The sequence below is a fragment of the Rhinoderma darwinii genome, chromosome 1 (assembly GCF_050947455.1).
Source record: "Rhinoderma darwinii isolate aRhiDar2 chromosome 1, aRhiDar2.hap1, whole genome shotgun sequence".
NCBI classification, from domain to species: domain Eukaryota; kingdom Metazoa; phylum Chordata; class Amphibia; order Anura; family Rhinodermatidae; genus Rhinoderma; species Rhinoderma darwinii.
Genome location: NC_134687.1, coordinates 24,128,108 through 24,142,277, shown reverse-complemented (window position 1 = coordinate 24,142,277; position 14,170 = coordinate 24,128,108). Strand labels below are relative to the sequence as shown.

The 14,170-nt window shown below is 48.6% G+C and overlaps 1 protein-coding gene across 3 annotated transcripts in view; it reads left to right on the top strand.

The window, feature by feature from the left end:
• The window catches only part of THNSL2 (threonine synthase like 2), an 88,352-nt gene that overhangs the window by 20,661 nt on the left and 53,521 nt on the right, over positions 1-14,170 (top strand). For 2 of the 3 annotated variants that reach the window (XM_075848811.1, XM_075848809.1), the window contains exons 3-4: positions 1,531-1,725; positions 2,395-2,547. In XM_075848811.1, the coding sequence (XP_075704926.1) occupies positions 1,531-1,725; positions 2,395-2,547 (348 nt within the window). The remainder of the gene's footprint in view (positions 1-1,530; positions 1,726-2,394; positions 2,548-14,170) is intronic. The other variant, XM_075848810.1, reaches the window with a different exon arrangement.

The window sequence follows — 14,170 nt, the reverse complement described above, 5'->3', positions numbered from 1 at the left end:
GGTCCTTGTTGCTCCAAGATTGGGTTTGCCCATGCGAGGGCCTTGCCAGCAAGAAGGGAGATGATAAATGCTACCTTGGCCTCCTCGGAGGGGAAGAGATGAGCCCGTAGCCTAAAATGAACCGTGCATTGATTAATAAATCCTCTACATGCTCTGGGATCACCGTCATAGCGAGGAGGAAGAGCCAGAGGAACTGTGGATCTGTAAAAAACTGGAGGAGCAACGGGCAGTGGTACAGCAACAGCCTCAGGAGGAAGAACCGGAGGTGGAACAGTGAGTATATCCAGGCGGACCATAATAATATTTACCGCCTCAAGGAGTTGATCCTGATGTGTGCGTAGGTCATGCATCTCCGTCTGTATCTTCTAGACTGCGGTGTTGGGCTAGCCAGCGGGTTCCATGGCCTGAGCGTACTGCCACGGTCCAAGGGTATGTGGACCCACTAGGCCGCTCCGCCATAGTGGAGAGTCAGTTGACCAGTTCACAGTCTACACGAAAGTCTATAGTAGTAGTAACACTCGGGTACCTGAACTAGTCCAGATAGTGGCTGTGGCTTCAGCACGGATGGAGGTTGGTTCAGCAGGTAGCGCCAGACTTGGCAGGCAGTATCCAATGTGGCAGGAGACACAGGACGTGGCAGGAGACACAGGACGTGGCAGAAGACACTGGACGTGGCAGAAGACACTGGACGTGGCAAACGACAGCAGGTGCAGAAGACACGACTCCGACTGTATTAGGCACAGGAACAAGAACACAGCATGGGATACAGGAACAGGTAATAGGGCACGGGTAACAACTGGAACGGGAAACACTAAGGGACCATTTGCAAGACAGACTTGGGATAACTAACAACGCTCAGGCAAAGATCAGGGGGGCTGGAGCCTTCTTATAGACCAGGAAATCATGGACTGTTGATGATGATGATTTCCTCTTGTGTGCGCGCTGGCCCTTACGGGACACAGCAGACCGGAGAAGAAGTGAGCGCTGGCGTCTCCTAGGAAGGAGATGGGGACCAGCGCTCACGGATCCATGGCTGCGGGCGTCGGGAAGTGAGTAAACCCAACGTCCCGTGGCCATGGACGCTACACAGATTATGACACACATGAACATGCAAGAACTAATATCAAAAGCCAATAGCTAAAAAATAGACACCTGTATTGTACATGTCACAGAGAATGCCCTCCACTTTACCATAGAAGTCAATATGTAATGGGAATAGCTCACCTTCTTTCCTCCTTGCACTGTGACCTCTATACATGTCACAGAGCATGCCCACAACATTCTCCCATAAAGATCTAATTTTCTGGCTAAGGTTTCTTATGTACATATAGCTTCCTGAAGAACTTTTCTGGAACTGCTAAATAGCAGATTAGACACGATGACTTCCCCTATTATCATGTCTAAAAAATGAAATACAAAATATACAATTGGGATTTCTAAAAATAACAAATATAATGTTATTTTTTTAGGTTATTATGTATCAACCTTTTCTATTGAGTCCATGTTTGAATGTGTCTTTTCCTCCTGCAGGACTAATAGAAAAAGCATTAAATCGCTTTAGACACAAGAATGTTATTCCAGTTTCCAGATTGAAAAGTGGTCTGAATGTCTTAGAGATGTGGCATGGAGCGACCCACGCCTTTAAGGATCTTGCTATGTCCTGTGTGGGGCAGTTTTTAGATTACTTTTTAAAGAAGAAAAATAGACATGTGAATATATTGGTTGGTAAGTTCTCACCAGTTCTACTCCTGTTCTGCAAAGGGGTATTTTACCAAGGGGACATATCAGAGGATGAGGAGAGTGGGGATCTGTTATTTTGACCCTGAGATTCCAGGATGTAAGGGCCATGGTATCTAATAAAACATCTAAACAATATCGGTTCTGACAGTAGAAATCCTGTAATATACGTGATGACATATCATAGGATAGGCCATCATGTGTGATTGGTGGGATTCCGACACCAGGAGAGGGGCCACTACGTGTGTCTATACCCTAATGTAGGAAATTTTTTACAAGGTTTATTGGTTATCTACGTTTCATTATAATCCTGGAGTGGACCCTGATTCTGGCACTACAATAGTACCCAGCCCAAATAGAGTCCATGAGGTATTGCATAACCCCATGTGAAGGTGACAATGAAGTCACATGCTGCTGGTGTTAGTACATTTTTGTATTACTTCATTAACACCCTTTGGTCCATATGTGCAATAGTAGAGCGTACTATGTAATTAAAAGTGGACATGAATGGGTTCTGTATAGGTGGAGGATGGGCCCAAGGTACCTCAGTCCAATATTGTGGATAGGGAACACTATAAGATGTATGGCACTGAAAGTGACATGATTAACCATAGTACTTATTAATGTGTTCATTCAGCTCCATACATTACCTTTCAGGAACATCAGGAGACACAGGAAGCGCAGCTATTGAGAGTGTGCGTGGAATACCGAATATTGATATCATTGTTCTATTACCACATGGGCGTTGTACAGAAATTCAAGAACGACAGATGACGACTGTCATTGAGGACAATGTTCACGTGTTTGCAGGTCTGTATTTCATAGTTTATTGAAGTAGTCCTTAATGAGTGCCTATCAGCTCTAGTATAGATTAGGGTATCTACCAGCTGTTCCTTGTGGTGTAGTAAAAAGGGCCTGTCAGCTCTCCTGTGTGGTGTAGTATGGAGGATCTGTCAGCTCTCCTGTGTGGTGTAGTATAGAGGATCTGTCAGATCTCTCCTGTGTGGTGTAGTATAGAAGATCTGTCAGTTCTCTCCTGTGTGGTGTAATATAGAGGAACTGTCAGCTCTCCTGTGTGGTGTAGTATAGAGGATCTGTCAGCTCTCCTGTGTGGTGTAGTATAGCGGATCTGTCAGCTCTCCTGTGTGGTGTAGTATAGAGGGTCTGTCAGCTCTCCTGTGTGGTGTAGTATAGAGGATCTGTCAGCTCTCCTGTGTGGTGTAGTATAGAGGGGCTGTCAGCTCTCTTGTGTGGTGTAGTATAGAGGAGCTGTCAACTCTCCTGTGTGGTGTAGTATAGAGGAGCTGTCAGCTCTCCTTTGTGGTGTAGTATAGAGGAGCTGTCAGTTCTCCTGTGTGGTGTAGTATAGAGGAGCTGTCAGTTCTCCTGTGTGGTATAGTATAGAGGAGCTGTCAGCTCTCCTGTGTGGTATAGTATATAGCAGGGGTCTCAAACTTGGCCGAGTAAGTGGGCCACATAAAGAAAATATGGGAAGTTGACGGGTCGCATTACTTTCAAATTTGATACAATACAAACTTATTGTTAATCAATTAGTTATTTGATCTTCTATAACACTATATTACTACCGTGTTTCCCCGAAAGTAAGACAGTGTCTTACTTTCTTTTTATCCCCAAAAGCCCGACTATGTCTTACTTTCGGGGTATGTCTTATATTGTAAAAAAATTGTCGATTTTTTTTTTTTTTTTTTTCACAAACTTTATTTAACTGTTTTACATTTTTTTTTTTAGTCCCACCAGGGGACTTCACTATGCGATGTGCCGATCGCATATATAATGCTTTGGTATACTTAGTATACCGAAGCATTATTGCCTGTCAGTGTAAAACTGACAGGCAACCTATTAGGTCATGCCTCCGGCATCGCCTAACAGGCAGATGCTGAAGGCAGACCTGGGGGTCTTTGTTAGACCCCCGGCTGTCATGGAAACCCGACGGCGACCCGCGATTTGTTTGCGGGGGCGCCGATCGGGTGACAGAGGGAGCTCCCCCCTCTGTCAAACACATTAAATGCCGCTGTCACTATTGACAGCGGCATTTAATGGGTTAAACTGCCGGAATCGGCGCGCGCTTCGATTCCGGCAGTTGCAGCAGGAGCAAGTGCAGGGGACGGCGCGGTGACGTATGGAGAGGGGGGCGGCGCGGAAGTGGGCAGGAGGCGGCAATACCCCCGTGTTTCCCCGAAAGTAAGACATATGTCTTACTTTCGGGGTACGGCTTATATTAGCCGACCCCCCTGAAACCCCCGATACGTCTTACAATCGGGGGTGTCTTACTATCGGGGAAACACGGTATAATAATAATACTACATTACTGTAATAATACTGCTAGGTTTAAAATTTGAGATATTTCTCCACGTACTTATTTCAACAATCCAGTTTTCCAGTGTAAGTGTCGCAAAATGCAGACCGGCGGCTCAGTTAGCAGTGTTTGGCAAACACACATGTCAAGATTGGGCAGCCCCTTTTTAGATAGTGCCACAGTGCTCTCTGTGGATGCTGCCACAGTGCCCTCTGTAGATGCTGCCACAGTGCCCTCTGTGGATGCTGCCACAGTGACCACTGTAGATGCTGCCACAGTGACCACTGTAGATGCTGCCACAGTGACCACTGTAGATGCTGCCACAGTGCCCTCTGTAGATGCTGCCACAGTGCCCTCTGTAGATGCTGCCACAGTGCCCTCTGTAGATGCTGCCACAGTGCCCTCTGTAGATGCTGCCACAGTGCACTCTGTAGATGCTGCCACAGTGCCCTCTGTAGATGCTGCCACAGTGCCCTCTGTAGATGCTGCCACAGTGCCCTCTGTAGATGCTGCCACAGTGCCCTCTGTAGATGCTGCCACAGTGCCCTCTGTAGATGCTGCCACAGTGCCCTCTGTAGATGCTGCCACAGTGCCCTCTGTAGATGCTGCCACAGTGCCCTCTGTAGATGCTGCCACAGTGCCCTCTGTAGATGCTGCCACAGTGCCCTCTGTAGATAATGCCACAGTACCCTCTGTAGATAATGCCACAGTGCCCTCTATAGATAATGCAACACACCCCTAGATAATGCCACAGTGCCCTCTGTAGATGCTGCCACAGTGCCCTCTGTAGATGCTGCCACAGTGCCCTCTGTGGATGCTGCCACAGTGCCCTCTGTAGATGCTGCCACAGTGCCCTCTGTAGATGCTGCCACAGTGCCCTGTGTGGATGCTGCCACAGTGCCCTCTGTGGATGCTGCCACAGTGCCCTCTGTGGATGCTGCCACAGTGCCCTCTGTGGATGCTGCCACAGTGCCCTCTGTGGATGCTGCCACAGTGCCCTCTGTAGATGCTGCCACAGTGCCCTCTGTAGATGCTGCCACAGCCTCTGTAGATGCTGCCACAGTGCCCTCTGTAGATAATGCCACATTGCTCTCTGTAAATAATGCCACAGTAACCTCTGTAGATAATGCCACAGTGCCCTCTGTAGATAATGCAACACACCCCTAGATAATGCCACAGTGGCCTCTGTAGATGCTGCCACAGTGCCCTCCGTAGATGCTGCCACAGTGCCTGCCATAGAAGTTGCCACTGTGCCTTCCGTAGATGCTGCCACAGTGCCCTCTGCAGATCATGCCACACATGCCCCAAGTGGATAGCTCTATTGGGGCTCCCTCTAGGAGTGGAAATCCCAGCCAGAGCGTTGCCAACGCTTTTGGCTGGGAATTCCTCTACTGTTGGAGCCCCTGACGTCACTGTCCATACACAGTGACGTCAGGGGATCCTCCTGGACCGGAATGTGATAACAGGGGCAACCCCAGAGCCGGAGTCCCAGTGCAGAGCGCTAGTATAGGCTCTGCGCCGGAACTCTGGGGAAGCCATTAACATCAGTGTCCATATATGGACAGTGATGTCAGGGGCTTGCCCAGAGCTTGAGTCCCGGAGCAGAGCCGCTTCTAGCACTCTGCCTGGGATTCCAGCTCTGCTCCTGACATCACTGTCCATATATGGACATGGATGTCAGGGGCAATCCCAGAGCTGGATTCCAGGGCAGAGTGCTAAAAGGCTCTTCCTGGGACTCCAGCTGTGCTCCTGACATCACGGGGACTCCTGCTCTGTGGAAGCCCCTGACATCACTGTCGATGTATGGACAGCCATATGAGAGGCTTCCCCAGAGTCCCGTAGCAGAGCATATACTAGCGCTCTTCCCAGGACTCCGGCTCTGGGGAAGCCCCAGACATCGTGTGTCCATACATGGACAGCGATGTCAGGGAATTGCACAGTCCCGGAGCTCAGCCGATACTAGCGCTCTACACGGGACTCCGCTCTGGGGAAGACCCTGACAAACTGTCCATATATGGACAGCGATGTCAGGGAATTCCACAGAGTCCTGGAGCAGAGCCGATACTAGCGCTGTGGACAGCGATGTCATTGAATTCCAGAGTCTCAGGGCAGAGTATGTACTAGCGGCTCTGTGTCCCACGGGCCGCAGATGACAGCCCCAGGGGCCGCATGCGGCCCACGGGCCGCGTGCTTGAGACCCCTGGTATATAGGATCTGTCAGCTCTCCTGTGTGGTATAGTATATAGGATCTGTCAGCTCTCCTGTGTGGTATAGTATATATAATCTGTCAGCTCTCCTGTGTGGTGTAGTATATAGGATTTATTAGCTCTCCTGTGTGGTGTAGTATAGAGGATGTTTCAGCTCTCCTGTGTGATATATCCTCTATACTACACCACAAAGGAGAGCTGACAGATCCTCTATACTACACCACACAGATCCCCTATACTACAAAGGATGCGAGATCTGGCAGATCCTCTATACTACACCACACAGGGGAGCTGAGAGATCCTCTATTCTACACCACACAGAAGAGCCGACAGATCCTCTATACAACACCACACAGGAGGGCCGACAGAACCTCTATACTACACCACACAGGAGAGCTGACAGCTTCTCTATACTACACCCCACAGGAGAGCTGACAGATCCTCTATACTACATCACACAGGAGAGCTGAAATATCCTCTATACTACACCACACAGGAGAGCTGACATCTCCTCTATACTACACCACACAGGAGAGCTGAAATATCCTCTATACTACACCACACAGGAGAGCTGACAGATCCTCTATACTACGCCACACAGGAGAACTGACAGATCCTCTATGCTACACCACACAGGAGAGCTGACAGCTCCTCTATACTACACCCCACAGGAGGTCTGAAAGATCCTCTATACTACACCACACAGGAGAGGTGACAGATCCTCTATACTACACCACACAGGAGGTCTGACAGATCCTCTATACTACACCACACAGGGGGTCTGACAGATCCTCTATACTACACCACACAGGAGAACTTACAGCTCCTCTATACTACACCACACAGGAGAGCTGACAGCTCCGCTATACTACACCACACAGGAGAGCTGACATCTCCTCTATACTACACCACACAGGAGAGCTGTCAAATCCTCTATACTACACCCCACAGGAGGTCTGACAGATCCTCTACTACACCACACAGGAGAGCTGACAGATCCTCTATACTGCACCACACAGGAGAGCTGACAGATCCTCCATACTACACCACACAGGAGAGCTGACATCTCCTCTATACTACACCACACAGGAGAGCTGACAGATCCTTTATACTACACCCCACAGGAGGTCTGACAGATCCTCTATACTACACCACACAGGAGAGCTGACAGATCCTCTATACTACACCACACAGGAGAGCTGACAGATCCTCTATACTACACAACACAGGAGAACTGACAGATCTTCTATACTACACCACAGGAGAGCTGACAGCTCCTCTATACTACACCACACAGGAGAGCTGACAGCTCCTCTGTTCTACACCACACAGGAGAGCTGACAGCTCCTCTATACTACACCACACAGGAGATCTGAGAGATCCTCTATACTACACCACACAGGAGAGCTGACAGATACTCTATACTACACCCCACAGGAGAGCTGACAGATCCTCTATACTACACCACACAAGAGAGCTGACATATCCTCTATACTACACCACACAGGAGAGTTGACAGCTCATCTATACTACATGACACAGGAGAGCTGAAATATCCTCTATACTACACCACACAGCAGAGCTTACATCTCCTCTATACTACACCACACAGGAGAGCTGACAGCTCCTCTATGCTACACCACACAGGAGAGCTGACAGATCCTCTATACTACACCACATAGGAGAACTGACAGATCCTCTATACTACACCACACAGGAGAACTGACAGCTCCTCCATACTACACCACAGAGTAGAGCTGACAGCTCCTCTATACTACACCACACAGGAGAGCTGACAGATCCTCTATACTACGCCACACAGGAGAACTGACAGATCCTCTATACTACACCACACAGGAGAGCTGACATCTCCTCTATACTACACTACAAAGGAGAGCTGATAGCTCCTCTATACTACACCCCACAGGAGGTCTGAAAGATCCTCTATACTACACCACAAAGGAGAGGTGACAGATCCTCTATACTACACCACACAGGAGGTCTGACAGATCCTCTATACTACACCACACAGGAGGTCTGACAGATCCTCTATACTACACCACACAGGAGAGCTGACAGATCCTCTATACTACACAACACAGGAGAACTGACAGCTCCTCTATACTACACCACAGGAGAGCTGACAGATCCTCTATACTACACAACACAGGAGAGCTGACAGATCCTCTATACTACACCCCACAGGAGGTCTGACAGCTCCTCTATACTACACCACACAGGAGAGCTGACAGCTCCTCTATACTACACCACACAGGAGAACTTACAGCTCCTCTATACTACACCACACAGGAGAGCTGACAGCTCCGCTATACTACACCACACAGGAGAGCTGACATCTCCTCTATACTACACCACACAGGAGAGCTGTCAAATCCTCTATACTACACCCCACAGGAGGTCTGACAGATCCTCTACTACACCACACAGGAGAGCTGACAGATCCTCTATACTGCACCACACAGGAGAGCTGACAGATCCTCTATACTACACCACACAGGAGAGCTGACATCTCCTCTATACTACACCACACAGGAGAGCTGACAGATCCTCTATACTACACCCCACAGGAGGTCTGACAGATCCTCTATACTACACCACACAGGAGAGCTGACAGATCCTCTATACTACACCACACAGGAGAGCTGACAGATCCTCTATACTACACAACACAGGAGAACTGACAGATCTTCTATACTACACCACAGGAGAGCTGACAGCTCCTTTATACTACACCACACAGGAGAGCTGACAGCTCCTCTATTCTACACCACACAGGAGAGCTGACAGCTCCTCTGTACTACACCACACAGGAGAGCTGAGAGATCCTCTATACTACACCACACAGGAGAGATGACAGATCCTCTATACTACACCCCACAGGAGAGCTGACAGATCCTCTATACATCTCCACACAGGAGAGCTGACAGCTTCTCTATACTACACCACACAGGAGAGCTAACATACTCTCTATATTACACCACACAGGAGAGCTGACATATCCTCTATACTACATCCCACAGGAGAGCTGACAGATCCTCTATACTACACCACACAAGAGAGCTGACATATCCTGTATACTACACCACACAGGAGAGTTGACAGCTCATCTATACTACATGACACAGGAGAGCTGAAATATCCTCTATACTACACCACACAGCAGAGCTGACATCTCCTCTATACTACACCACACAGGAGAGCTGACAGCTCCTCTATACTACACCACACAGGAGAGCTGACAGATCCTCTATACTACACCACATAGGAGAACTGACAGATCCTCTATACTACACCACACAGGAGAACTGACAGCTCCTCCATACTACACCACAGAGTAGAGCTGACAGATCCTCTATACTACACCACACAGGAGAGCTGACAGATCCTCTATACTACGCCACACAGGAGAACTGACAGATCCTCTATACAACACCACACAGGAGAGCTGACAGATCCTCTATACTACACAACACAGGAGAACTGACAGCTCCTCTATACTACACCACAGGAGAGCTGACAGATCCTCTATACTACACAACACAGGAGAGCTGACAGATCCTCTATACTACACCCCACAGGAGGTCTGACAGCTCCTCTATACTACACCACACAGGAGAGCTGACAGCTCCTCTATACTACACCACACAGGAGAACTTACAGCTCCTCTATACTACACCACACAGGAGAGCTGACAGCTCCGCTATACTACACCACACAGGAGAGCTGACATCTCCTCTATACTACACCACACAGGAGAGCTGTCAAATCCTCTATACTACACCCCACAGGAGGTCTGACAGATCCTCTACTACACCACACAGGAGAGCTGACAGATCCTCTATACTGCACCACACAGGAGAGCTGACAGATCCTCTATACTACACCACACAGGAGAGCTGACATCTCCTCTATACTACACCACACAGGAGAGCTGACAGATCCTCTATACTACACCCCACAGGAGGTCTGACAGATCCTCTATACTACACCACACAGGAGAGCTGACAGATCCTCTATACTACACCCCACAGGAGGTCTGACAGATCCTCTATACTACACCACACAGCAGAGCTGACATCTCCTCTATACTACACCACACAGGAGAGCTGACAGCTCCTCTATGCTACACCACACAGGAGAGCTGACAGATCCTCTATACTACACCACATAGGAGAACTGACAGATCCTCTATACTACACCACACAGGAGAACTGACAGCTCCTCCATACTACACCACAGAGTAGAGCTGACAGCTCCTCTATACTACACCACACAGGAGAGCTGACAGATCCTCTATACTACGCCACACAGGAGAACTGACAGATCCTCTATACTACACCACACAGGAGAGCTGACATCTCCTCTATACTACACTACAAAGGAGAGCTGATAGCTCCTCTATACTACACCCCACAGGAGGTCTGAAAGATCCTCTATACTACACCACAAAGGAGAGGTGACAGATCCTCTATACTACACCACACAGGAGGTCTGACAGATCCTCTATACTACACCACACAGGAGGTCTGACAGATCCTCTATACTACACCACACAGGAGAGCTGACAGATCCTCTATACTACACAACACAGGAGAACTGACAGCTCCTCTATACTACACCACAGGAGAGCTGACAGATCCTCTATACTACACAACACAGGAGAGCTGACAGATCCTCTATACTACACCCCACAGGAGGTCTGACAGCTCCTCTATACTACACCACACAGGAGAGCTGACAGCTCCTCTATACTACACCACACAGGAGAACTTACAGCTCCTCTATACTACACCACACAGGAGAGCTGACAGCTCCGCTATACTACACCACACAGGAGAGCTGACATCTCCTCTATACTACACCACACAGGAGAGCTGTCAAATCCTCTATACTACACCCCACAGGAGGTCTGACAGATCCTCTACTACACCACACAGGAGAGCTGACAGATCCTCTATACTGCACCACACAGGAGAGCTGACAGATCCTCTATACTACACCACACAGGAGAGCTGACATCTCCTCTATACTACACCACACAGGAGAGCTGACAGATCCTCTATACTACACCCCACAGGAGGTCTGACAGATCCTCTATACTACACCACACAGGAGAGCTGACAGATCCTCTATACTACACCACACAGGAGAGCTGACAGATCCTCTATACTACACAACACAGGAGAACTGACAGATCTTCTATACTACACCACAGGAGAGCTGACAGCTCCTTTATACTACACCACACAGGAGAGCTGACAGCTCCTCTATTCTACACCACACAGGAGAGCTGACAGCTCCTCTATACTACACCACACAGGAGAGCTGAGAGATCCTCTATACTACACCACACAGGAGAGATGACAGATCCTCTATACTACACCCCACAGGAGAGCTGACAGATCCTCTATACTACACCCCACAGGAGAGCTGACAGATCCTCTATACATCTCCACACAGGAGAGCTGACAGCTTCTCTATACTACACCACACAGGAGAGCTAACATACTCTCTATATTACACCACACAGGAGAGCTGACATATCCTCTATACTACATCCCACAGGAGAGCTGACAGATCCTCTATACTACACCACACAAGAGAGCTGACATATCCTGTATACTACACCACACAGGAGAGTTGACAGCTCATCTATACTACATGACACAGGAGAGCTGAAATATCCTCTATACTACACCACACAGCAGAGCTGACATCTCCTCTATACTACACCACACAGGAGAGCTGACAGCTCCTCTATACTACACCACACAGGAGAGCTGACAGATCCTCTATACTACACCACATAGGAGAACTGACAGATCCTCTATACTACACCACACAGGAGAACTGACAGCTCCTCCATACTACACCACAGAGTAGAGCTGACAGATCCTCTATACTACACCACACAGGAGAGCTGACAGATCCTCTATACTACGCCACACAGGAGAACTGACAGATCCTCTATACAACACCACACAGGAGAGCTGACAGATCCTCTATACTACACAACACAGGAGAACTGACAGCTCCTCTATACTACACCACAGGAGAGCTGACAGATCCTCTATACTACACAACACAGGAGAGCTGACAGATCCTCTATACTACACCCCACAGGAGGTCTGACAGCTCCTCTATACTACACCACACAGGAGAGCTGACAGCTCCTCTATACTACACCACACAGGAGAACTTACAGCTCCTCTATACTACACCACACAGGAGAGCTGACAGCTCCGCTATACTACACCACACAGGAGAGCTGACATCTCCTCTATACTACACCACACAGGAGAGCTGTCAAATCCTCTATACTACACCCCACAGGAGGTCTGACAGATCCTCTACTACACCACACAGGAGAGCTGACAGATCCTCTATACTGCACCACACAGGAGAGCTGACAGATCCTCTATACTACACCACACAGGAGAGCTGACATCTCCTCTATACTACACCACACAGGAGAGCTGACAGATCCTCTATACTACACCCCACAGGAGGTCTGACAGATCCTCTATACTACACCACACAGGAGAGCTGACAGATCCTCTATACTACACCACACAGGAGAGCTGACAGATCCTCTATACTACACCACACAGGAGGTCTGACAGATCCTCTATACTACACCACACAGGAGGTCTGACAGATCCTCTATACTACACCACACAGGAGAGCTGACAGATCCTCTATACTACACAACACAGGAGAACTGACAGCTCCTCTATACTACACCACAGGAGAGCTGACAGATCCTTTATACTACACAACACAGGAGAGCTGACAGATCCTCTATACTACACCAAACAGGAGGTCTGACAGCTCCTCTATACTACACCACACAGGAGAGCTGACAGCTCCTCTATACTACACCACACAGGAGAACTTACAGCTCCTCTATACTACACCACACAGGAGAGCTGTGAAATCCTCTATACTACACCCCACAGGAGGTCTGACAGATCCTCTACTACACCACACAGGAGAGCTGACAGATCCTCTATACTGCACCACACAGGAGAGCTGACAGATCCTCCATACTACACCACACAGGAGAGCTGACATCTCCTCTATACTACACCACACAGGAGAGCTGACAAATCCTTTATACTACACCCCACAGGAGGTCTGACAGATCCTCTATACTACACCACACAGGAGAGCTGACAGATCCTCTATACTACACCACACAGGAGAGCTGACAGATCCTTTATACTACACCCCACAGGAGGTCTGACAGATCCTCTATACTACACCACACAGGAGAGCTGACAGATCCTCTATACTACACCACACAGGAGAGCTGACAGATCCTCTATACTACACAACACAGGAGAACTGACAGATCTTCTATACTACACCACAGGAGAGCTGACAGCTCCTCTATACTACACCACACAGGAGAGCTGACAGCTCCTCTATTCTACACCACACAGGAGAGCTGACAGCTCCTCTATACTACACCACACAGGAGATCTGAGAGATCCTCTATACTACACCACACAGGAGAGCTGACAGATACTCTACTACACCCCACAGGAGAGCTGACAGATCCTCTATACTACACCCCACAGGAGAGCTGACAGATCCTCTATACAACTCCACACAGGAGAGCTGACAGCTTCTCTATACTACACCACACAGGAGAGCTAATATACCCTCTATATTACACCACACAGGAGAGCTGACATATCCTCTATACTACACCCCACAGGAGAGCTGACAGATCCTCTATACTACACCACAGAAGAGAGCTGACATATCCTCTATACTACACCACACAGGAGAGTTGACAGCTCATCTATACTACATGACACAGGAGAGCTGAAATATCCTCTATACTACACCACACAGCAGAGCTGACATCTCCTCTATACTA